The sequence below is a fragment of the Diospyros lotus genome, chromosome 13, assembly GCF_014633365.1.
Source record: "Diospyros lotus cultivar Yz01 chromosome 13, ASM1463336v1, whole genome shotgun sequence".
Lineage (NCBI taxonomy): Eukaryota > Viridiplantae > Streptophyta > Magnoliopsida > Ericales > Ebenaceae > Diospyros > Diospyros lotus.
Window position 1 is genome coordinate 7674434 of NC_068350.1, and position 26406 is coordinate 7700839.

Below are 26406 nucleotides of genomic sequence, written 5' to 3' on the forward strand. Positions count from 1 at the left end.
GCTAGTTGCTATGAACTGATACTGATATGACCGGAGCTACAGCATTTCCAGTAAAAGCTCCTTAATGCACGACCTTAGTTGTTTCTCTCATAACAATTACCAGAAGTATGAGATAATACACCAGATTTTTCATGAATGGGGTTGAAAATAAATATACCTCAAAAATATGAATCAGTATAGCATGTGTCGTGGTAGTAAAACAATAATACACCAACAGAGAGCTGAGTAAAACTCATGACATCAAGGGAGCATACTAATAGTATTTTGCAAAACATTTATGGAAATATAGCCAACTATAAGTTTACATGTATAAATGGCTTTTCATAATTACCTAACAGCAAGGGTTACCAATAAATGCATTAAAATTGAAGGCAGATCAATATAAACAAGAAAATGACAATTGACTGAGATATTAAATGTGATACAACTTTTTAAAAAGTAGAATCATTAGCAACAAAATGACATCAAAGTTCCAACACCAAATATAGAAACTATTCCATAAATTTCTAAGATCTTATGATCTTATAAAAACAAAACAAGAGGGTGAAACCAGATTATCCTGGTAAATCTAACTGTAAATTCCCTATAGAACTCACAACGTGCAGCAGCAAGATCAGCAAAATGCTCAATAAACCTCGTCAATAACAACTTCAAAGCTCAAACTCTTCATCCCGAAGGGCCATCTCTGCTGCCTGTTCTTCCTCCTCATCAAGAACAAAGTACTCATTCTTCTCAACTGGCCTGAACATATAAAACATCACCCCATAAAACGCAAGACTAGCAATCTCCTCAGCTGCATTACTCACCCACTGATACTTATATGCAGCAATTGTCTTGAGGGCAAACACAACAATCCTCGTGAAATACAAGTAGCCAATCACCACGATATAGAACTGCCTAAAGAGGGTCAACTTTGCCAAGTTCCTGGCTGCCTTCCCATCTGTCTTGGAGGTCTCCCTCAGAGACCTAATCGACCACACAATTGGGAAGATAATCGCACAACAACAGATAATATCCACCAACAAGAACACCTGATTCCAAGTTACCCAGTCTTTGATAAAAGGTCCGGTTTCGCCAATTACAACCGAGGCCACATTAGCCAAAACCTGAAGTGGGATCACAATCATCAACACCTTCTTCTCTTTCTCTTGCAAAAACGGTTTCAAAAACGACCAACCCGTTCCGATCAAGACGATGACCGTGAACAATAGCACAACCCTAATGAATTGGAACATGTAGAACAGAATGTCCCAGCCGTGAGGCGTACCGGTGACCTTCACATAGTGCTTGTCCTCAGCAGCGCAAATCAGATTCAGAGCCTTCATCAAGAGCAACACCGCCATAAGGAGGTGGATCCGATGGACCGAGCGCCTGTTTGTGAGGCAAATATAGATCCAAAACCCTAAGAAAGCGAAGTAACCGATGGAGAAGAGGAAGAAGATCGTAGGAAGCTGAGTTTGCCCGGCGGAGAGAAAGTCCTTGGAACTATCCGCGTCGAGGTTGTAGAGCTCGGTATGGACGTCCATGGTGACCTGGCTGTCCGGAGCGCAATTGGCAAAGAAGAGGCTGTATTCATTCGGGACTCTGATCGGATACGACTGGTTGAAGGAGGTGTGTGGCGGTGGAGAGAGATTTTGGAAGGTGAAAAGGAGACTGACATAGTTCGAATCAAGGACGCAGAAGTTGGGGTTCGATTGGAGTTCAAGGAGGACTTGAAGGAGAGACTCCTCGGAGAGGAGGAAGAAGCCGAGGCGAGAAGCCTCGGGGCGGGCGGCGGAGGAGACGACGGAAACGGAGGAGACAGCGACGGAGACCTGTCCGGTGTGAGTGAAGCCGAATCTCTCGAAGAGGATCATGGGGCGAGCGTCCGCGGTGATCTTCAGGTTTTTGATCTCGGCGCTGGCGGGCGAGAGGAGGAGGAGGAGGAGGAGGACGCAGATCAGGACGGCTGCCAGGGCCGCCGTGAATGGCGTTTGAGACATTTTCGGGCGGTGCTTGCTTGTGAACGTGGATCGGCGGTGTCGGACGGAGAGACGGGTCAGAGATCTGTCAATCGCTCTAACATGCTAAGAGGTATGGGATCGAAAAGTGGGTGCCTTCCTTGACTTGGAGAACTCCATCCATCCTTTCCCGGAAAAACATAAAAACAAAAGATCCGATCCGAACCGAACCGAACCCCTCCTTACTGCAGATCTCCAATACATATAACTGTCGTAATCTAAAGTCTTCTAGATAAATTATTACGCTTATGCTTCTCATTAAATTAAATTATTATGTATATTTCTTATTCCTTTATTATAATCTCTCGTCGCTCATCAAAATATTTCATGTAACATAAATAAACATATTATAAGCTTATCCTCTTTGTTGTGATAGGCTTACACGTCCCTTTTATGTGCCCAATATACTTACACATTTATAAATATTATTTAATGAAACTTTATGCTTTTAAATATTATTATAACTTGATATGATAGTCAAGTACTTTTATCAATTACTAATTATTTTCTTTCTTGAAACTTCTTATGTCTTTACTTATTCGTCTCCTTTATGTTTTTTAGGTCTTTATTATTAATGTTAACAAGCATTCCACACAAGGGAAGGATTCAACATAAATAAATAATCTCAAATGCTACATTTTTTAGTTTAATTAGATGGATTATATGGTTTAACAACAAAAACATAGACGATCGGATCTAAATATTCTTTTAGTGTAAGAAAACTAAAATAGTTGATTATGCCGCATGAATGAGAAGAGGAAAAATAATATGTAAATGTAGAATTGGAGAATGATTATCCTATCTAAACTTAAAAATACTATTGTTTTTATTTATTAAACTTTTGTTTACGGTATTAAAAATTATTTATTTAAATTCATATATCTTATAGAAAAAAATTTGTGAAGTTTAAGAATGAATCAAGCTTCTAGTGTTTCATTTTTAACGCACTCTTTATTTTATTATATGTTGTATTATAAATAATTTATTTTTTTATTTTTGTTTTACCTTGGAAACTGTGTTTACCCTAATCATATTATCTATTTCACTATTTATTTGTCTATATATTTCATTTGTTTATTAATAAAATTTAATTTTAAATTATTTTACATTATCAATAACCCAAATATGTTAAATCAACACGTGCAAGTTGCAAAAGTTAATCATGTCTCAAACAAAAAATTTGTTTTTAACCATTTTTATAAAAAATATATATTTTTAGTCACTCAAACAAATTAATTGCACTTTATAGCCAATTTACTAATTTTAACACGGCTAATTAATTTTACAAATTTGTCATTTTATTCAAGTTTTGATTATGCCACATTATTAGTTTAAATACTGTCGACGTTTAGAATTGGTCAACTATGATTTGTCAGGTCGTATTGATAGAATGATCACGAACATGAGGGGAAGAAAACGATAGTACAATCAACAATCTATACGTGAGAGTTTTTACATGGTTCGGCCATAATGATGCCTAATCCACGACTGCTTTCCGATAATTTTGGTAAAGTAACAATATGCATTTTTTAATTTATGTACAATTGTTTTTGACCCCTTTTTTATAGAATAGGGTATTTACAATTTACACGAAGTTCAAAGCCGTGGGGCCATATCGTGAGTGACAATGTATGTAATACCCCATGTTTGTATGAGCTTGCCACGTAATTTCAATGAGTTTAGAATATCAAAAAATTGGTTTTATAGCAGTTATCAGTACCGAATCAACTATAGGGAGTGCCTCGGAGTGAAATTGTTTAAAGAAAATGATATGGTCTCGAAGAGCGTTCCGAGATAAGATTTATGGTATTGAAAGAAATCGAATCAATAACAGTTTTCGGTACAATTAAAATACAATTGTCATTTAGGCTGTAAAATCGAATTGTCATAGGGGACTCCCGAAAAATCAACGGAACCCTAGGAGGGCTCCAATTTTGCGTAATGAGCAACCCTTCAATGATTTCAAGATGAAACGATAGCCCGATAAAGATGTTGGGGCGAAATCGTCTTTGTCGAGTAAATCTTAGGTTATTAATTTTGCGTTTTCGGTATTGAAATGCAATTTAATTCAGTGTTTGAGAGTATAATTGAAATTTTGGAGTTGCCCAAGTGATATAAGATGAAAATCAAAATTTAATGGTGTAATTTTCTATAAATATTAATGTAATATATAGAGTAAATATATATATAAATGTGGCACATATGTGCGGCCATTTATGGCCTTGTCCTGCATATCTTCACCCTCATACCCTGCAACTCCAGATCAACCACGTTCTGCAAGATTTGTGAGTGTTTCTCATGCAATGAGGTATGGCCTCAGTGAGGAGAGAGAGCAATTGAACGCTTATAAATAGAGAGGAGGGTTGAGAAGCAAAGGGCAAGCCAATGGCCGAGTGAAGCTTGGAGCAATGGCAGAATCGGCTGAGGCAACGAGCAACCAACCGAAGGTCGAGGGAGAGCTGGGAAGTGAGCAAGAGGTGGACGGAAGCTGCCGAAGCTAACCACAAGCTGCGGTCCCTGGCAGCTCGAGCGCGAGCTCCAGCAACAGAGCAGCAGCGATGAAGGCGCGGTGATGGCTGCAAACGTGCTGTGTCGGCACAGAGGCTGTCGGAGGCCAGAGAGGCAACAGCCGAAGCTGTCGGAGGTGGCCTGGGATGGCTGATTTTGACCATGGCAGTCATGGCCAGCGGCAATGGGCAGCGAGCATGGGCGGTTGCGGTGGAGGCTGCCGAGGTTGGGGATGGCGCAGTCGGCGGCGAAGGCTCACGGTGGAGCTAGCAACGGCTCGCGGCGACAGCGGCTGGGGTGCACTGTGTGTGCGGGAGTTGCAGGTGCGGTGCAGAGGAAGAAGAAGGATAAGAGAGGAAGAAGAGAAAGAAAAAGAGAAAATAAAGAAAAAGAAAATAAAATAAAATAAAATAAAAAGAAGAAAAAATAGGAAAAATTCTCAAAAAAACTCAAGAAATTAGGATTTGGTGATTTACTAATATTCCGGAGATTTTGGGTGAGAAAAATTGTTCAGGCACGCTTTTTGTGGATGTAGCACGCATACCGAGGAAGCCGAAGAAGCTAAGTTAAGATAGGTAAAATTTCTTAAAAAATTTCAGAAATTTAGGAATATTATTTTATGAATTGTCGTAGTGAAATATTTGAGAAAATATTTTAGAAATATTTAATCTTTATTTATTGAGGAAAAATATGAAGAAATAGAGAAAAAATGATAGAAAATGCCATAAATTATGGAAAAATAAGTTTTAATATTTATTTAAATAATTATGGTGATTAGGATGTTTTGAGGAATAATTTGAAGTGACTTGTGCAATTTTTTAGGTTGGCACGCAAATTGAGGCGATGCACGCATTTCAAGACAAGTGCGAATATCGAGGTAGCTTGATAAGCTTGAAGAGGTAAGTGGTATTTCTCAACTGAATTTAGTTTTATGAAAAATGCTTGGTTTGTAAGTGATTTATATTTCTCGAAAATATTTTCATCATATTGACATACTCTGATATGTACCCATCACGTAGACTGCATACATGACATGACTATGAAATGCATAAATACACGTTGATATTATTGATCACTCGCATTGAGGCCATAGGGAGTACGAACTGGCACTGCTGCTTTATCAAGGGTGCACCCATACACCCCGGCTTCGAAAGAGGTGGTGGCAAAAATGGTAGGTAGCATGAGGGGTGTAATTGACACCTACGAGGAAAGACATTACATACACACATGATATAACATTATGTACCCTTACTTAGATGGTTCATCATCTAACTTAGGTTTTGCCCCTGAAATATTCAAACGTTCCAAATGGAGATGGTAGCAGATCAGAGGATAAATGATGCATGAAATGGCACTTAGCAGAGTGCATAAAGAATGAAATGTATGTTATGTAGTCCATGTATTTAAGTTCTGATACTTTGAATTCTGAACGTTTTGAGAAATGTTAATGTATATTCTTATGGTTAATAAAGATATAAGATTTGATTTATGATCAATGTTAAAATATCAGGTTTCGATCATTGCTTTCGCATTTGATGTGTATAGTGATTCTCTTTCGAGATTAATGTATGAGAATTCTGGAACATATTCGAGGAATTATATGATTTAGCTTTAAGTTTGAAGAAAAAAATTTATTGTCCCAAGTTTATAATGCGCTCGGGAAACGGGGCGTTACAATGTATGCTTATCATCTCCATAAAATTAGGAGAAAAAGTTTCACACCATCTGGGACTTGGTTTATCATGGATAAAACAGATGGACATAATTTCCAATTATCTTGCTCTTTGGTCTATTTTGCGAGCTGATCAAGTCGATCAGCGAGCTAGAGGCATTGCTGAGAGCTCGCTTACTGTTATGGTCGAAGCTCGGGCTTCAGCAATAGTGTGATCTTGCTGAGATGTTTTCGGCCTTAGCTCAATTGGGCTTCGAGAGGTTGACCTCAATCATTAGACTATTCCTAGTCCAAAACAGTCCAGTCAATAACCCAAAACAGTCCAGAAAATGCCTGTAACAGATACTTTCCTTGAAAAAAAATAGATATATAGTGTAATTAATTTGTTTGAGTGATCGAAAATATTTTTTTTAGGAAAAGGGTTAAAAATACTTGTGTCTATTTGTTTTGGGTCAATGATGAAAATTAATTAACACTCAAATTAATTCAAATTAAACACAAAAATAATACACCAATAACTCAAATATGCTAAAGAAACACACGAATAAGAAAAAAACATAAACGCAACTAAAATCGAAAACTTAGCCATCCAATTGTTATCGTGATCGATCAACTAGAGTTATCCAACAACTAAAAAAGAAATTAAAAAACACAATTGTAGAGATTAAAATTATATCGTGTCTGTTCGTTTTCTCTAACCCTAGATAATGATAACTTGTAGAAGGTCTTCTTTGGTCATGGGTGATGATAATGCTTCTTCGTGATGAATCTTCATAATTTGACGGTGATAATAATGATGGCTCTTTTTTTTACAATGATCATTACTCGGTGATAACAATGATGACTCTTTTTTTTACAATGCTCATTATTAGAAACAGGGGCGGAGCCAGCATAGGCCCAGTGCAGGCCATGGCCCTCACTGGGCCTTTGCCCTCCATTAATTTGGCCCACACTGGGCCTTGGCCCTCTATTAACCTTGGCCCTCACTGGACCTTGGCCCTCCATTAATGATGAGAAAATTTTGATTGGCTTTGTGGTTTATACTAATTTTTAATATATTTATATAATTTATTATTTTTTTCTTTAAATAAATTTTGCCCTCACTGAAAATATCTTTTGGCTCCGCCCCTGATTAGAAAGGATGAGGAATGATGCTGAGAACTCCAAGTTGGTAAAAAAAGACAAGAATTTCCATATTTGCTATTTAAATGACAAATGAGAAATAAAGTGGTAAGCAGTGTCGGAGTAGGTCGCGATTGTCACCCTCACTTAAAAATTTGATTAGGCGAGGGTTTTGATGAAGTGGTGGACAGAGGCTCATGGGAACTCCTCTTGATTAAGAATTATGCGCTTGACTAGCATATGATAGCTGAGTTGAGTAATCACCTCGCTGACCAAATATGAGAAATGTGAACCACGAGGATACATTTCGTATTTCCCCAGAACGGACGCTGTGTTCGTCCGAATTACCAATAAAACCCCTTCTCCCAGCCGCCATGCCTCAATCGCGCGGTAATTCTGCAATTCCAGCTAAAGGCCAAGGGCAAGTCCGTAATTATAGCGGCCCCCAGTCCAGAGGCTTACCTATTTATTGCCGGAGGATCCAAAACACCAACCAAACCAAACACACAACACATTCAGGCATGTGATAGAGGATCTGACACGCCACGCCCAAAGAGGAAAATCCGCGAAGTTTTCGAGAGACCACGCGTCGGAGAGAGGGAAGAGAAATGGGAGGAAGATTTGAATAAGTTTCTTCGTCTTCCCCTTGTGACGGTTTCACGTTCCGAAGAGGAAGTAGAGACGGACAGGGATTCAGACACCCTGTTCTCTCTCTTCAGCTGTCGTCCTGTCTCTCGTCGTGGAAGCCTTCTTTCGAATTCGCCTGTTCTGGTATCTGTAAGTCCCCGGGGAGTCCAGGAGACCGGGTTTAATTCGAGGTTGACTGCGATTTCAGTTTGGTTCGTGTCTTTTGGTTTCTGTTTAGTCGTTGGCGTGAATTCGTGTATTAGGGTTTCGGTGATTTCGGATTTCTTGGTGGATGCAGCAGGTATCGAGAAAAGGAATTCGAGGTATTTGTTTAGTAGAGAATATTTTGTGGTATTTCTGGGAGCATTTGATTGATCGTCGTAGTTAGATTGTGAAATAAAAATAGGGGTTTTGCGGAAGTTGCTTCTTTTGGGAGGTGAATTTGAATTTTAGGTGGACCAAATGAATGTGGTGGGGAAGGTCGGGAGCTTGATATCACAGGGGGTATACTCCGTTGCCACCCCATTTCATCCATTCGGTGGAGCAGTTGACATAATTGTTGTTCAGCAGCAGGATGGGACATTTCGAAGCACGCCTTGGTATGTGCGGTTTGGCAAGTTTCAGGGTGTTCTCAAAGGGGCGGAAAAGATTGTTCGTGTAGCTGTTAATGGCGTGGAGGCCAATTTCCACATGTATCTTGACAATTCAGGGGAGGCCTATTTCGTCAGAGAGGTGGTCTCTGGTGAAGGCAGTCATGCAAATGGAGTTTTGAAGGGTTCTGATGCTTTGGAAGGTTTAGACGAAGATAGTTGTGCTAATGGTAGTGACATTGTCAATTGCGGGAAAGAAAATGTCAGTCTGAGTGAGCAGGGAGGCCCAAATGATGAGGTTCAGTTGGAAGAAGAACATGTTTCACTGGGAGTCCACCGGCTTGCGAGGACAGAATCTGATAGTGACAGAAGGTTTTATGAATTTCAAGATGACCATTCTTCACTAGATGGCTCTGTTGATTTATCAGAATATGGGTCCAATTGCTATGAGAGTTTGGATGGGGTTGAACATTATGTGGAATCGGACAATTTGAATTCAGGAGTGGTTTTGGTGAGCGTAGATGGTCACGTACTGACAGCACCCATCTCCTCATCAGAAACGAATGCTGATGATCTGCAATTAAGCATACCACAGTTTTGTCTGGGCCCAGGTCAGGGGACTGAGTTTTGTGAGGAGAATGCGGGCTTTAGCACAGGTGAGGGGACTTGGGCTACTGACTATTTCAGTGATTTGAGTGCATCTGCACCTGGAGTTCCATTTGAAAATAGTTGCAGTGTAAATGAATCTAGTAATGCATTTGGCCACAAGCTGGAAGTTTGTGAAGGAGATAGAGAGCATATTTCTGAAGTTCAAGGAAATGAAAATATTGAAGGAGGACAGCAAGAGAGTTGCGCTGATGGTAATCTGAAAGCTGCATCAGTTGGTGCAAGGAAGGAAGATATTTTCAAGAGCTGTATAGAATTGACAGCATTGGCCGTGCAGGATGGAAATGCCAACCAACAAGATGTTGACTCCAGATTGGAGACTCTTGAAATTGCAGATGATTCACAAGACATGTCCCCTTGTTGTCGACCTGCCAATGAAACTGAAGATGGAGATGCCGGCAAATCAAAGGATGGTGAAGGCCCAAGTCCTAATTCTAGTCTTCCTGCCATGGTAGCACCTACAGATTTAGAAGTCCAGGTTGAATGTGCGGAGGAAAAAGCAAGTACGGGTCATAAGAGTGCTGAGAACATCTGTGCTCAGTCTGCTAGTAACAATGAAGATCTAGAGGAACACGTCAATGACGCACCAAAACTTGAAGGAGTACATTGTAGCCCACAAGGTTCTCCACCTGACAATGAATCTAATAAAGGTGGCATTGTGGAACATCACCCAGCAGCTTCAGGTTATGTTATCAACACTGATTCAAGTAAGGCTCCCAACTGGCTTGAATTGTATTTATGGACTCCTTGTTTCTTGGTTCAAGAAATAATATTTGTATTTCATCTCATTTGCAGGGCTTCAGATCTCTCTTTGTGGGAAATTGCTTCATGCTGGTATGGGTTCGAATGCTGCTGCTGAAGTATTTGATGCACATCGCATATCTGAGGAGGCATTCAAACATTCTGCAGCATCAATCATCAAGAACGAAAACTTAGTCATTAGATATCAAGATAGGTACTTGCCATGGGATAAAGCTGCTCATATTGTACTTGGAGTGGCTGCGTACGGTTTAGATTTACCTGTTGATCCCAAGGATGCAATTGCTGTGGAACAAGATAAGACACCAAAAGCAAGTGATGATGGTTCTGGAATCACTGACACCCCTACCGGGCGCAGATGGAGACTCTGGCCCATTCCGTTTCGAAAGGTTAAAATTCTCGAGCACAACAGCAGTAATGTGTCTAGTGACGAGGTGTTCCTTGATACTGAATCTTACTCACCGAACCAACATGTTGAACTGAGTCCATTATCAACTGGTGGCTATGAAACCCCTCGCAAACAACTTATTAGGACTAATGTCCCTGATACGGAGCAAATTGCATCTCTGAACCTGAAAGAAGGACAAAATATGGTTACTTTTAGTTTTTCTACCAGAGTCCTAGGAATGCAAAAGGTTTGTCATTCATTTCATTAACGTACACAATTTGAAAGCAATGATCAGTTTGTTCGGCTTCACTTGACCCTTTTTTTAATTGCTCAGCAACATTCTCTTCCTACAGGTTGATGCTCATATTTACTTGTGGAAGTGGAATGCAAGAATAGTAATTTCAGATGTTGACGGGACAATTACAAAGTAAGTATAAGCTAAGAGAAGAATGATTTCTATTTCACCATAATTGGAAATCCATTCCTCCTCTCTTCTTATAGAGGGGGGATACAACAAATTAGGAAATGATTACAAAAAACTAGGAAATAATTTACAGGATATACATAATATTCCTATTCTAAAGTAGAATCAATTAATAAAAGGGATTTGGGCCATCAATCAATAGATTGGAGCCAATCCCCACTAATCAATGGATTGGTCTCCTTTCCATTTCAACACTCTCCTCAAGCTGGCTTGAAGATATCTTCTATGGCAAGATTGCTCACTAGATTTTTAAATTGTTTCTTGTGTAATCCCTTTGTGAGGACATTAGCAATTTGATCAATTGTTGGAATGTAAGGCATACAGATTACCCTTTTGTCAAGTTTCTCCTTGATAAAATGTTTATCCACCTCTACATGCTTCGTTTTGTCATGGGGGATCGGATTTTGAGGAATGGAGATTGCAGCTTTGTTGTCACAATAAACCTTTGTTAGTAAGGAAATGAGAACCTTGAAGTCCTCTAGTAATCTTTTTATCCACATAACCTCACAAATCCCATGGGCTACTGAACGAAATTCAGCTTCAACACTACTTATGGCTGCTAGGTTCTATTTTTTGCTCCCAGAAGTGACAAAATTACTTTCCACGAAGGTGCAATAGCCCGAAGTAGATCTTCTATCTATAACATTACTTGCTCAATTTGCATCGGTATGGGCCTCTATGTGTAGGTGTCCCCGTTTTTTAAGATCAATCCTTTTCTTGGTGTTCCCTTTAGGTACCTTAGGATTTTATAGGTAGCTTCAAAGTGCTCTGAACTTGCCAAATGCATAAATTGACTTACCACACCCAATGCAAAAGCTATACCAAGTCGAGTGTGAGATAAATAAATGAGTCTACCCACAAGTCTTTGATATTTCTCTCTATTTACCACATCTTTGGCTTCGACAAGTTGTAGTTTCAAGTTGGATTTATGGAAGTTTTGGTTATCTTGCATCAAAACATTCCTGTTTCATCAAGTGAATTCGGGACATACTTTTGTTGATTGACAAAAATTCCCTCTTTTGATCTTACAAATTCCATCCCAAGGAAGTACTTTAGAGCCCCCAAATCCTTGATCTCAAACTCATGTGCTAGCTTTCTCTTAAGCTCTCCAATTTCTGCACTATGATCACCAGTCATTATTATATCGTCCACATACACGATTAAAATAGCTTTTTTACCACCTCTAAAGTGCTTTAAGAACATTGTGTGGTCAACTTGACTTTGAATGTAACCATAGCTCTTTACTAGCTTTTCAAACCTTTCAAACCATGCTCTTGGTGACGACTATTTTAGATCATACAAGGATTTTTTTAATTTGCACACCTTGTTGGTACTGAGGTTTTTCTCAAATTTAGGTGCAAGATCCATGAACACTTTTTCCTCCAAATCTCCATTTAGAAAGGCGTTCTTTACATCATGTTGGTGTAGAGGCCAATTGGAATTCAGTGCTAGAGAGAGAAGTACTTGAATTGAGTTTATTTTTGCAACTGGAGTGAAGGTCTCTTGATAGTCAATATTGTAAGTTTGGGTGAACCCCTTGGCAACAAGTCTTGCCTTGTACCTCTCTATGCTCTCATCTACCTTACATTTTACCCATTTACAACCTATAGTTGTCTTGCTTATTGGTAGCTCTACAATCTCCCAGGTCTCATTCTTTTCAAGAGCATTCATCTCCTATCTTACTGCTAACTTTCAATTTGGATCACTTAGGGCATCTTGAATATTCCTTAGTACATGCATGTTAGAAATATTTGAAAGAAATGCTTTGTGGTTATTGGACAATTTTGGTATGACAAATATTTGGCAATAGGATGTTTAGTACAAGATCTTACTTCTTTTCTAGTGGCAATGAGGACATCAAGATTAGACAAATCAAGTGAGGAAGAATTTAGAGTACGTTTAGAGTTACCCTGAGTGGAAGGAGGACCATCATTCAAAGATTCCAACTATTCAATTGCTAGAGGGATATTCGGATCAATAGCTTTTTTCTGAGTTTCTCTTATGATAAGCTCTAGTTTCAAATTGCTTTGATCTGTTTGTAGTAATTCTCCCCCTAGTTTCGACTCCATCATGCTTGGCACTTGTGATCTAAACACATCTTTTTCTTTGTTATTTTGAACACTAGTTTCCTTGGATTGTTTTTTAGAGTGAAGTGGAGTGTCAATCATGTTTGGAAGAGGTTCAAGAATTTTTAAAATATTATCTTCTTCTACATTATTCTCTCCTTGAAGATGATTTTTTGGTAAAATAGGGTTGACTCTCCATGAAAGACATATCCATGCTTATGTGAGGTTTCTTGTTAAAGGATTAAAGCACTTGTACCCTTTTTTATTTGGAGCGTAACCAACAGAAACACATTTTTTAGCCATTGGATCCAATTTGGATTGAAAAATTTGTGGGATGTAAACAAAGCAAGTGCATCCAAAAATTTTTAAAGGTTACTCAGAGTACAACCGACACATCGGAAAAATATTTTTTTAGAGAATTCAAAGGTGTCTCAAAGTTTAAGACCCGAGTTGACATTCTATTGATTAGATAGAAGTAGTTGAAACAACGTATCCCTAGAGGTATTTTGGGACATTCATAGAAAACATAATAGCCCTAGATACCTTAAGTAAATGTTTATTTTTTTGTTCAGCTATGCCATTCTGCTAGGGAGATTCACGACATGTTGATTGATGTAAAATACATTTTTCTTTCTAAAATTCCCCTAAGCATTCATTGAAATACTCTGCTCCATTATCAGGCCAAAGAATACAAATTTTTGTTTTAAATTGGGCTTTGATCATGTAAAAGAAATCTTTGAAAATTCTTGTCACTTTAAATTTCTTGTTAAGCAAGTAAACCCAATATAGTCTAGTATGATCATCGATAAAAGTTGCAAACTATTTTTTTCTAAAAAAAATGGTAACCTTTGAGGGTCCCTAAACATCACTATGAATAAAATAAAATGGTTTTGAAGGGTTGTAAGGTTTTGAAACAAATTTAACATAATGATCTTTAGACAAATTGCAGTTTTCACATTGAAACATAGAACAATTCACTCCTTTAAACAATTTAGGAAACAAGTGTCTTAAATAAGGAAAATTAGGATGGCCTAGCCTAAGATGCCATTGCATTATTGGATCAGAAATAGAAATTGAACTTTTACCACTCAATCCGCGAGCTTTTTTATCACCGAAGAAATCCGCATTTAAGTAGTAAAATCCATTTATTTCTCTAGTACTACCAATTGTTTTCCTTGAGTTTTGGACCTGAAATAGGCAATAAAAATCAAAGAAGATAATGTGGCAATTAGAATCTTTTGAGAGTTTACTGACTGACAAAAGATTACAAGAAAGTTTAAGAATATGAAGTATTGATATTCAATCAATACTTTTAGAAATTTTAGTGAGACCTTTGCCCACAATAGGTGAAAAACTATTGTCTGCTATTCTTATTTTTTCTCTACCAGAACAAGGAATATATGAATTGAATAGATTGACAAATTGGTCATATGATCAAATGCCCTTGAATCAATGATCCATGGAGCAGATTTTAAAGAACTTGACAAAGCTAAAGGATTTCTACCTAAATGGGCCAGAGAACTATTAGGTGTATTAGGAGGCGGATTAGATTGTAGCAATGTTAGGAGTTGATTGAACTGCTATTTGCTGAAGGGACTAGATTCGGTTTGTGATTAAGTTATTGTGGAAGAAATGTTATACATGGTGGTGGTAGGGACCAATTGAATAGCGTGTGACTGCACATTGCAAATTCGACAACCCTTCGTCTTCTAAGCTACTTTGTGATATTATTGATTGTAATAAAGTTGTCTCTTTTTGCTTGATAGAGTTCTATGGTGGATCAAAAGCTAAAACTCAAGTTTTAATTTCTTTTCGAAATCAGAATTTAGAATTTATTGAGTTTATTTAGTATCTCACAGTGTCCTCTATCACCTATTTTTGGAATCGTCAAAAGAAAATTAGCCTACATTGAGATATAGTTGATTATAACAAAGTTGTCTCATTTTACTTAAAAGTTTTGGTGGATCAAAGGGTAAAACTCAAGTTTTCAATTCTTCCCGAAATCAGAATTTAGAGTTTCTTGAGTTTATTTAGTATCTTAAAGTGTTCTCTTTCACCTATATTTGGAATCGTCGAAAGCAAATTAGCCTACATTGAGAGATTGTTGATTGTAACAAAGTTGTCTCCTTTTGGTTGAAAGAGTTCTACGGTAGATCAAAGGCTAAAACTTAAATTTTCAAATCTTCTCAAAATCAAAATTTGGGGTTTCTTGACTTTATTTAATATCTCAAAGTGTTCTCTGTCATCTAGATTTGGAATCGTCAAAAGCAAATTAGCCTAAATTGAGATATTGTTGATTGTAACAAAGTTGTCTCCTTTTGCTTGAAAGTGTTCTACGTTGGATCAAAGGGTAAAACTCAAGTTTCTAATTCTTTCTGAAATCAGAATTTAGAATTTCTTGAGTTTATTTAGTATCTCAAAGTGTCTTCTTTCACCTAGATTTGGAATTGTCAAAAGCAAGTAGAATCAATCAAGGGAATCAACTGATCAAGAGATTGGAGGCAATCCCCACTAATCAAGGGATTGGTCTCCTTTCCATTTCAACAGTAAGATTATTAGGCGGCTAAATCTATTTGTTAGTACTTATTTAGACATGCTAATGACATTTTATTATATATAGGATGTGGACATGGCCACAAGATTATATAGGCATGCCAACATAGGATCCTAACAAGTATGCATACACTACCATGGGGCAGCAATTTATATTAGTACTTATGTTATAGAAGAAATCTCTATAATCTGTTTTGTATTTATATATCTCGAGTTAAAATTTTAAATGGACAATAGAGCTCTATGCATATTATGTATGATGTGCACATTTGTGTTATTTGCTATCCTAATACTTTTTTTTTTGTCCCATCTTTGTTCTTAGTTTTTATTTGTTAAAAGAGGGGTGCATTTGCGCTGTTTATGTTAGTGTTGCACACGATCTATTTTCTTGGAAATGTTTGAAAGACACTTAAGGTGAACAAGCTCTGATACCAAGGATTCTGAGGAACTTTGTTTGCACCAAGAGATTAACAACATTGCCTTTATTCTAGAAATGTGACGAAATGACTGCAATTCATAATTGAATTGTCTGGAAGTATGATTTTTCTCTATATTATTGTATGTTGAAAAAGTGTTCGGACATGTTCCCAGGATGGGTCTGCAGTAGCTAGAAATGTTGCTGCTACTTATATTACTGGTCATCTTTGAATTGGAATTCTTTGCACTCGTGAGCTTCATTAAGGGGAAGGATAACAACTTTCTTCATCACCGCTTAGCATTAAACTGAGAATGGTCATAACATAATAAGTTATTGAGGGAAAAATGGGCTGGGATTCAAGAAGAATTCAGGGATGTTTTAGTTAACCCCACATTTTGAATTGCTGGACTAGTAGGGAAATTACCTCAGTATAACAAGACGGCTTATATTGAGTGTGCATGAGAAAATTCTGGTTATTCTTAATGGCTGAAAGATAGTAACTGATTCGCCCATGAAGAAAGATCTCTAGGAATGTGAGCAGTGTAGTTTAAAGTGAGCGCCTGGCTCTCCTAGGTGCTTGGGCAATGCAAGGCACCAGGGCAGTGCCTTGCCTACTGCTAGGCAAGGCTCCTTCACTCATGCGCCGCCTGGGCAAGCACCTCTGCTGAGGTGTCTAGTGCTGCAAGTGCTCACCTAGGCTGTAATGAATAAAAATCCAAAGAAAAATTGAAGGAAAGTGCAGAGTCATCTGCAGAACAAATGTGAAAGGTCTCACAGTGTAATAGGAAGAGAAAATGAAGGGGAAAATGAAAAAACAAAGAAGAAAAGCAGATGCACCTGGCTCCTACTTATGTTTCATGCTGTTGATGTTGCTTTTTAGTTACTGTTGCACTGTTTCTCAGTTTGTGTTTTAGCTTGTCAGAGCCTGCTAATTGTTGCTTGACAGTCACTGTTGTGTTCTATGATATATATTTTGTTCTAGACTTTTAGTCAGTACTTAGTTAATATTTACAAGAAAAGAGTTATATATGTTTGCTACAACTGTAAGCCTGTAACAGTTTTAACTTTTAACTTCATTTATAATATTGTTTGTATGTTAATGTTATATATTATATAATTTTATATAAATTATGTAGCTTATATTTTTTGTGTGAATATTTGTATTATATTGTATGTTTGTTTGCTTTTCTATAGTATTTAACATTGTTTATTTTTTATATAAATATTGAACATTTGTTATATAACTTATATTTTGTGTTAACATTATATATTACATTGTTTGATTATCTTTTTCACATTAAATATATTTTTATTATTTTTTTAAATTTAGTGCCTTGCTTTGGTTAGGCGAGCACTTTTTTAGCGCCTAGCACCTAAGGCGATATAAGGTTCATAGCGCCTTAAGGGTGCCTCTTGCCTCTAACTACCTTGAATGTGAGGGAAAACTGTTTTGAAACGTCAGAAAAATCTCAAAACTTTACTTAATGATAGTACTAAACAATATTGATGCTTTGATGGTCTTCTACTTGAGCTGATTTCCCCTAGTGAGGGAAGACCATCTTGTGGTACTTAATCTTATCGATACAACTAGGTGAGATGATGTCTGAACTGCTGACAAACTGAAGTAGCATGTGCTTGTAAAACGCATAAGACTGTAGAATTATTGCAGAACTAATAGCTGAAATGAAAATATATGTCGCAAAATGAAAGGAAGGCCAAATTTGGGCCAATTTTGCTGCAGAGTTTGAGTAGTTTTAGCTGTTTACTTTTTTGCTATTAATTGTAACTTTTATAATTTCCAGCTGGTAGTTTGTTAGACAGTTGTGTCAGGTGTAAAGGGGGCTAGAATAAGACAAAATAGCCTGTTAGAGGAGAAGTGATCTGCTGTGGCAGCACCTATGAGTCTACTATAAAAACTATGGCACCTCTGTAAATCTATCAAACAGTTATATCAAAATCAGATTCCTATGCTCTCTACTTTCTCTCTTCCTCCCTTACTCTCTCTTCCAATCTCTTCTTCTTGCTTTCTGGGGTTCTCTAGCAACTCCCTCTAATTCACACCGAATTAGGAGAGTTGTAGTTGTCACAGCATAACTGTGACATTATAGCATTGATATGAACATCTTTAGCGATGGTAGTGGTATCAATTGTTCAAAAGACATGTTCTTATTCTATAGGGTTCTCTTGGCCATTCCTTTTAAATGTCATCTTCCTTGTTAGTTATATATATATATATATATATAAACTAAAGTCAATCATGCTATGGGTATGATGAATCAATTATTAGTTTGGGCATTGTATTTTGTTGCTCATGATCCGATGAATGACTTGTACATGAACCCATGCTTGTTTTCCAGGTCTGATGTCCTTGGTCAGTTCATGCCTTTGGTTGGAAAGGATTGGACACAATCTGGGGTAGCTCGGCTGTTCTCTGCAATTAAGGTTTATTTTCTTCCAGTTTCTAATATTTAAAGTTATATGCAGGTTTATAATTACGATTCTTTATATTTTGATATTTAGCAAAAGGTCCTACACATTTTTTCATACCGTGGATTTTAGACATTATTTTATTGGTTCATAAACCTCTCCGTGGTGCATTCTACCACCTGAGAGCTGTGAAAAATTTCCTTGTTTCGCTGCATCAACACCAGTATTTAGTGTTAAATTCACAAAAAAAGCTCATATTTTCAAGGAAGAATGTGGAGTAAAGAAGTGAGTCCATATTAGAATTTTAGGATTAGATCATGGAACATTATAATTTTGACAAAAAAATCTGTGGGGGCAGTGGATATGATGATTAGGAGAAGAATCAATGAGAAAAGAAGACTAAGAGATGTATATGTGGAGTGGATGGAATGAAAGAAGTTTGTAGCAAAAAAGATGTAGACTATATAAAATTTGTTGGGAAACTCTTAGGCGTGATGTGGGGTATAATTATCTTCCAAATATGGTCATTGTGGGGTATAATTATCTTCCAAATATGGTCATTGATATTGGTGAGATATAATTTATGCAATTGACCTTATCTAGTAGGATTAAGGTTTGTGATGATGACAATGACAACGCCAAGATTTTAGCCTAGAAAGATTTGATGTAAGTGTAAACTGGCTATCTAGTTCTGCCATGTAGTGGGTTGATTAAACTAAGCTCTAAAATCGAATGCAATTTTATATCTGCACAAACTTGGGCTTGGTTTTTTTGCTCAAGTGAGCCTACAATTATTCTGAGAACTAGTTGAGCTTCAGTTGCTTTTGTGTTTATAGTTATGGAGCAGTTATTAGCACATAAACCCAAGTTCAGCGAAGCTCAGTTAATTTAAAAGCTTTAAGACATGGTAAAGCAATCTTATGATGAGCCATTGCCTACAATTAGCTCAAATACCTTTTTCCCTCTTTATTGTTTTTTGAGAAAATGGAGTTTGTCTTGTTGCTGGGGCTCGAAAGTTGCCTGTAAACTTGTCTCATCACTCATTGTGTATCATTTAAGTCATTATCACCCTCCTACCCTTCTCTCTCTCTGGGGATGATACATTTGGAATGTGTATTTTCACAAACTATCCCAAGTTTCAAGAGCCAAGACCCCAAATTGCGGAACTGCTCCCAAAGCTTGTTTTTTTTTATGATAGTTCTTCCCTAATTGAACTGGGTTTCAAGGGACAAGGAGGGTTGTATACTCGTCTATTGTGGCAGAGCCTGGGGATTTTCCTTTCCATTCCTTCCTTTTTTTTCTTTTCTTCTCTCTTTTTTTTTTTCATTTTTTTTTTTGTTGGGGGGGGGGGGGGTTGGGGGGTGGGTGAAGTTGCTTTGAGAGTACTCATATCTTGTCATTCTGAGCTGCTTTTCTTGAATACAAGTCACTTGTTTCTTTATTTGCTATTGCAAATTGGTTTTAAAATGAATTGATGCACAGTTTGTTTATTACAGAATAAATAGTGCAAGGCCAGTTACGTAAATATTCCTGCACCTGAGGAGAAGTTTGCCTGGCTTTTTAGTTGCTATGAGTGATAATGTTATGACCCAACAAGGGGCATGCAATTGGTGCATGACTCTTGGTGAACTGTTGGCTCACTAAAGTCAAGCAAACCTCGACTATCCAATCTTGTATCACAATTTGATCAAAATTCCCAATAATGAAACTCAGTCAAAAACTATTAATCAAAATTCAACTTTATTGACACAAAAAAATCAGTCAGAATCAGTTTGCTGTAAAATCCTGCCTGTATGTGCAACAAAGATGACTTCTAAATTTTTTTTGAGAAATAAAATTAGGAAATTACATAAAACAATGTTCAAGTGTCAGGCCAACCATAGAATAGGAGATAAACTTCAACTATTTCTATGTGGATGTGTGCATTCGTTCCATGCCAACCTGGGATCTGAAATAGAAATAAAAAAAAATAGTGAAGTGAGTCAGTGACTTAGTGAATAGATAATGCATTTTATGACATAATTGGGACTAGCAAGCACACGAGTTTTTATACAAGAAAAATTATTTTGCAAGCATGACTAGTAGAATCATTTTATAAAACATAATTTTTCTAGTCTTATGGCAAGGAAAAGAGAATAGAAAGGAAGAGCAGAAGGAGGAAGGAGACATGGTGATGAACAGAAGGCGGACAAGAAAAAAAGGGAAGGGAAGGTCCTGCCCTCCCCCCTCTGTGTGTGTGTGTTGTAATCAGTGTTGATAAAAAAAAAATGATTCCATATGAGCAACTGCACATTGCAAAAATTTAAACAATCCAAGCATTCATATTGTTTGATTAAAAAAAAAAAAAACCTAGTGTACTTTTGAAGCTTGCTTTATAGTGTTTCAAAACTTAGGTACAAACGCAACTTAAGCATGTTTTAATCATGCTCAGCTAAAGTTGCTGAGCTTTTCATAGAGCCCAGCATGCTGTGCTTCACGCTCCACGCATAAAGTGTGCTCAAGTGTGTTCCTTTAAACAAGGGTTACAATTAGGGTTGGAGTGCATGGAGAAGGTTGCCAAGCTGCATATATGATCTTACTTAATAGGTAGCTTGGAAATTCTCATTTTGGAGAGAAGGAATCATTTTCCTAAATAAAAGGGATCTGAGATCAAGGTATGAGATGGATAAATAATGTTTGGAGGAAATCATCATAGTCAGTCCTTAACATATAAACGGCTTTGTTTGGGTCCCCACCCAAGGGGTGTTTGTTGCCTTTACCACATTCCTTCTACCAAGCCTGTTGACATGGTTAACAGAGTAGCTATCATACATTTAGCTGGGTACTCTTCCATATTCATTCTAATTGCAACAAAGCCTGTCAACGTGTTAGCACAGTAGGTATCCTGTATTTAGCCAGGTCCTGTTAAGCCTCAATATTGATTTATTTATTTATTTTTGCCTGGATACCATTCACCTATACTACAGACTATTCTTCTCTGAAGTGGGCATTTAGTCAAATTATCCTGCTAAATGTTTGTTCATAATAATCAAAAGCTGATATTATGAACATCATGCCTGCATATAAGTAGCAGAAATTCATTAGTATTTTGTAAATGGCTTCATATTCCCCTGCAATAGATATAAAGCCAAAAAAAGAAAGAGAAAGGACAAGAAGAAAATAATTGTTTTTAAAAAATTGTGCCTTTATAATATAAGATAACATTACCACTTATGATTGTTTATTTCTATCGGGCTGAATGTTTAACTTATAATAGTGATTATTAGTAATTTTACTGTCATCATTACATTGATAGGTGTGGAGAATTGTACCCGTCATCCACACTTCTTTAGTTAGTTTATTGTGATAACAAACAAGCATACTATAAAATAATGTGGATGAGTTGTATTTTTCTTCTGCAACAGAGTGCATTATTTAAAAGAATCCCCCCCAACCCCCCACCCTCACCCAAAAAAAAAAAAAAAGGAAAGGAAGAGGAAATGAACTCTCATTCACAATATTGCCTGAAGAACAACAGTGTGTTTTGTTAGCTTTTCTCTGAAGAAAAATGTTTCTTCAGTTGCATTTGTTGTGCTTATTGAATCAAAGTTTTTTATTCTGCAAATCATTGTTCAATGTTGAGCTTTTTCTTCCTTCAGGAAAATGGGTATCAACTACTTTTCTTGAGTGCGCGTGCAATTGTTCAAGCATATCTAACTAGAAGCTTTTTACTTAACCTTAAACAGGTAATAATATCCCCTTTTCTGGTATTATTTACATTAAGGTTGTTATCATATTGAGTCAATGAAAATTATTAGTTCCAAGTAATGAAACCAAACAATCCAAACTTTCCATGTCTGGAAAATGGCTGATTGTTGAAAGAATCATGCTACATGTACATCATTTTTGTACATCTTGGGCTACACAAAGGATATTATGACCAAAATACCTTGCGCCTCACGCGTTTCTATGCGCCTCATGAGGGATATTTTTGTCATTGATACACCTTTGTGTAGCTCAAGATGTACACAAAGGTGTACCGATAGCATTATTCTTGTTGAAATTAGTAGTTTCAAACATATGGCTTTTTGCTTTCAGTTTTTTGACCACATAGCCTTGATTCTTGTGCAGCAATATTTACTGCTATATTGTATCTGGTTGCTAAATATCATAGGGTGTGAAGGAATTGGTTGCCCACATTATTCTTTGCTAGCTTTCCTGTCTCGGGAGGTTTTAGTGCCATTCTATAACATCATGTATGATTGCAGGACGGAAAAGCTCTTCCCAGTGGGCCTATTGTTATTTCACCTGATGGCCTATTTCCTTCACTGTATCGAGAAGGTCAGCTTTTATTCCTTGAATAATAAATTATTGCCTCTAATTTGTAAGTGCTATACCTGTTATAGATGACCCAAAACAACCTTTCTTTTCAGACATCTTGTGATGATCATGGATACCTGCACTTGCAGAATGCAAATAGAACAGAAGTAGTAATACTGAAACATTTATTAATATGTACACAGCTCCACTTCTAATATTTAAAAACTATCTCACTTATGTGCGAAGATTGGTAAGTTCATGAAAAATACTGATTCTGGTGTTAATTCTTCTGTAACAACTCTGTGCTAAAAGCTAATTTTCTTCTCCATTTTTGTTCCAAGAAGAAGAGAATTGTGCAAAAGGGATTTAAGTTCAGTTCCAATTATTCAAGTTTTCAAATAAGCTGTTTGCATACATTCCTTGAAACTTGGAAGGAATCACTTAACAGCAATTTACTATAATTCCACATTGCCCCAACTATATTCTCTCATTTCAAGTTTTACAAATTTAAACTATTACCTACAAGTTTTTACATATTTGCAAATGCAATACAGAGAGAGAAGGGTTTTACTTCAAGGCAAAGACCCAAAACCCATTTGGCCAATGAATTCAATAAACAAGTCTGTTTTGTCCTTCTCGCTGAACCATCTCTCCTCTGCTCTCATAAATAAATCTTCACTGTGCTTTTTTCTCTCTTAACGCAACACCTCATTTTACAGTTTATATAATAATCTACTTATGTCCTTGTTGGTATCACTTCTCTTTATATATATATATTTACAAAAAATAATTTAAAAAGTATAAAAAAAACTCTTTAACAAAAAAAAAATAAATCTCCTGGTGAGATCTTTTTTGGTTGACATGATTTTTTGTTGTGCTGTGTGTGATGTAATCAACAATATTGTTACTACTTGGTAGGCTTGTCTATGGTAATTTTTCTTTGTTTTTTTATTGAATGTTCTAATTTGGTTTGCTGGTTTAGATGGTAGACGTTGGCTGCATTTCATTCTTATCGTTTATCTTCTCTTTCTTAATAAAAATTCTCAATTTTTATAAAAATAGATTATTGCAGAAAAAACTGCATTAAGCCCCCACTGTGTTCAAAGTTAATGATAAAATTTAATTTTTGAATTTTTTTGTACCTACAAAATTATCATAAATTCAGATAAAAAATTGTGAAAAATTCAAAAAAAGTAAATTCCAAAAGATTAAACTGAGAAAAAAAGCCTTTTCGCAAGAAAATAAAAAAATAAAAAAAATGCTGCTTTTGTTCACCATATTTCTCACTGTATGGGTCACACACACACACACACACACACACACACACACATATATATAGAGTATATTCTGTCTTTCAAGACTGCTATTGCAGGATAATCACAGACTGACTGGTTCTTCATGTTCTAATTTTCTACTCTGAAAATTAGCCCAAAGAAATTTGGATTTGTCCTGTTCTCTTCCTGAATCTTACATAAACTAGTCTAACTGTACTTGTTATTGCCAAAGGGGATTGGCTAAAACAAAAAAGGAGGCAACTATTATTCCAAACAGGGCCTTGCTGATACAGTGATACACTCACTTAAAACCTTCACTATTTAGCTCACAGTCGCACCCTTTCATTCTGAGCTTACTAAGTACAATGCCTTATTCAATGTTATTCCCTTCTGTAGTTACTGAGTTGATGCTGCTCTCATATATTACTGGGCGACTTACTTCTACATTGGAACTGAGTGCCTTCATTATATTTTTCTTTGTGCTTCTAATAAAATTGGTACTTAGTGCCGTATGTGATACTCTGTCACTTGTTATTTTTGTGCATGCTCAAAATGTCCTGCCTTCTTTTTAGATGAATTGACTTTAAAGGTCATTTATGAGTACAAGTTCTTTTTTGACAGTGATAAGGAGAGCACCTCACGAGTTCAAGATTGCTTGTTTAGAGGTAATTCTTGAATGTAATGATTTTGGACACGCACACATTGAATTTGCTCTTTTTAGCTGAAAATTTGTGTGTGCCCTACAGGATATTAAAGCATTATTTCCTCCTGACTACAATCCATTCTATGCGGGCTTCGGGAACAGGGACACTGACGAACTCAGTTACAGAAAAATGGGGATTCCAAAGGGCAAAATCTTTATCATTAATCCTAAGGTATCTACCGATTTATTCCACCAAAAACAGCTTGGACAGATGAGGTTTTATTTTATTTTTATTTTTTTGGTCCCCTTTTCTGATTAGCATATAAAACACAGGGCGAGGTGGCCAACTGTCAGCATCGCATGGATGTGAAGACATATACATCCTTACATACACTGGTCAATGACATGTTCCCTCCGACTTCAATGGTTGAGCAGGTAAACCATGCCAAGTGCATATAGTCCGTGCTCCTAAATGTAATGACTGGAGAAAATAAGCGAATGTGGGAGTCTATTCTCATTTTGAATCCATGTTCTTCGTTTTTCACTGCTTCTTAACTTCCCGGGTAATCACTATCTATGCAGGAAGACTACAATTCATGGAATTACTGGAAAATGCCGCTCCCAGATGTTGAGTTGTAGCTCCTGGAAGGAAGACACGACCTGGCTACAGCTTGCTTAGATTGGGTTACGGAGGCATTCTCTACCCGCATTACATACACCATTTATTCCCCAAACATATATAATCCCGGAATGAAGGCTAAGATGCTCATCATTTATAATTTTTCATTTTTGCCTTTTTTTTTTTTAACTTGCCAGCCACGCCACCCTGATGTAAAATTGTAAACCATTCAACTTGTACCCACCCAGAAAGGACATGGACCATACAGCTTTCTTAGGAAATAAAACTTATTTTGTTATTTTCACGGAATGTCAAAGGTCACGCTTTCTTTCTCGCGATTTCCCATAGTTTATAATTCTATGGCTTGACGAATCTTAATTCCTCTTACGGAGCAGACCTTATTTTGATGGTTTGCGTCCGTGTCCTTCCTTGTACTGTATGAAGAGAATGCCTTTTCTAATTATGACGCCACTTGTCACGGGATTACATCCTAAAGACAATTAGTTGAAGTCAAGTGTAAGTATGAGAAGCTTAAAAATCTTGTATGTTCGCGGGACATCCCTATCCCTTACTCCTATTCCTTTCCCATTCGTCGATTTAAACCCATGTAGCTAAGAAGAGCGAATTTGAAAATTTAAGACTAATAAAAAGTGAAGAATTTAGTCTTAATTTGCATTTGTTGTTTATCAAATTAAACCCACATACTCTGGAGGATATATATTATCACACCACATGTTACCTATTGGGAATGGAATTGCAGGGATGCGTTTGTTAATTAAGATATGAGAGAAAAATATCAGATGTGAAAAGTATTTTAAATATTTATTTTTTTCAACGTGTTTATTAAATTTATTTAGTGATTTTTTAAAAAAAAAATCACGTGATTTTTTATTTTGATTTTTCAAGATATGTTTATATTGAGAGAGAATAAGCATATCTTAATCTTTACAAATAAGAAAAAAATTACAACAAATAGTTTGATAAAAATATTAAAATATTTCTCAATTTTGTCTTTGATTATTTTATATTTTGGTTTAAAAAATATATTAATTTTATTTTAATATTTTTTTTATTTTACTCATTTTAACAAACATTATATTAGGATGATTGTCTTTACGTGGTTTCTGATATTCGTATCCTAAATTACATCAGGGAAAATAAATTACAGATATAAGATTTCACCTCACTATATTAAAGTGAAAATTAAGCTCATAATTTATTAAACTTATATTAGGATATCGCTTATTCGATTGCCTGATTTAAGGCGTGACAAAAGAGGAGAGGGGCTCTA

At 36.6% G+C, this 26406-nt stretch overlaps 2 protein-coding genes across 4 annotated transcripts; one reads left to right on the plus strand and one right to left on the minus strand.

The window, feature by feature from the left end:
• Window positions 1-382: 382 nt before the first annotated feature.
• Window positions 383-2178, minus strand: LOC127789204 (protein CANDIDATE G-PROTEIN COUPLED RECEPTOR 7-like). Its single transcript, XM_052318023.1, has one exon. The coding sequence runs from the start codon at window positions 1980-1982 to the stop codon at window positions 651-653; it is 1332 nt and encodes a 443-aa protein (XP_052173983.1). The 5' UTR covers window positions 1983-2178; the 3' UTR covers window positions 383-650.
• A 6213-nt stretch (window positions 2179-8391) lies between these two features.
• Window positions 8392-25462, plus strand: LOC127788624 (phosphatidate phosphatase PAH1). 3 transcript variants are annotated; one of them, XM_052317120.1, is made up of 10 exons: window positions 8392-9892; window positions 9981-10579; window positions 10686-10759; window positions 18211-18295; window positions 21919-22005; window positions 22528-22600; window positions 24475-24518; window positions 24600-24728; window positions 24830-24931; window positions 25079-25462. In XM_052317120.1, exons 1-10 carry the CDS (start codon window positions 8392-8394, stop codon window positions 25133-25135), a joined length of 2751 nt encoding a protein of 916 aa, XP_052173080.1. In that variant the 3' UTR covers window positions 25136-25462. The 3 variants fall into 3 exon arrangements, 1 of the variants encoding a protein (XP_052173080.1); XR_008020435.1 differs by lacking the exons at window positions 24830-24931; window positions 25079-25462 and adding an exon at window positions 22693-22829 and having other exon boundaries at window positions 24600-24682; XR_008020436.1 differs by lacking the exons at window positions 18211-18295; window positions 24600-24728; window positions 24830-24931; window positions 25079-25462.
• The last annotated feature ends 944 nt before the right edge of the window (window positions 25463-26406 follow it).

What these genes read in the sequence shown, in the direction of transcription:
- LOC127789204 (XM_052318023.1), bottom strand. Translation starts at nt 1,982, where the DNA reads ATGTCTCAAACGCCATTCACGGCGGCCCTGGCAGCCGTCCTGATCTGC.
- LOC127788624 (XM_052317120.1), top strand. Translation starts at nt 8,392, where the DNA reads ATGAATGTGGTGGGGAAGGTCGGGAGCTTGATATCACAGGGGGTATAC. An exon ending in GGCTGTTCTCTGCAATTAAG is followed by an intron (nt 18,296 to 21,918) that starts GTTTATTTTCTT and finishes TTCTTCCTTCAG; the next exon opens with GAAAATGGGTATCAACTACT. An exon ending in CGACTTCAATGGTTGAGCAG is followed by an intron (nt 24,932 to 25,078) that starts GTAAACCATGCC and finishes CTATCTATGCAG; the next exon opens with GAAGACTACAATTCATGGAA.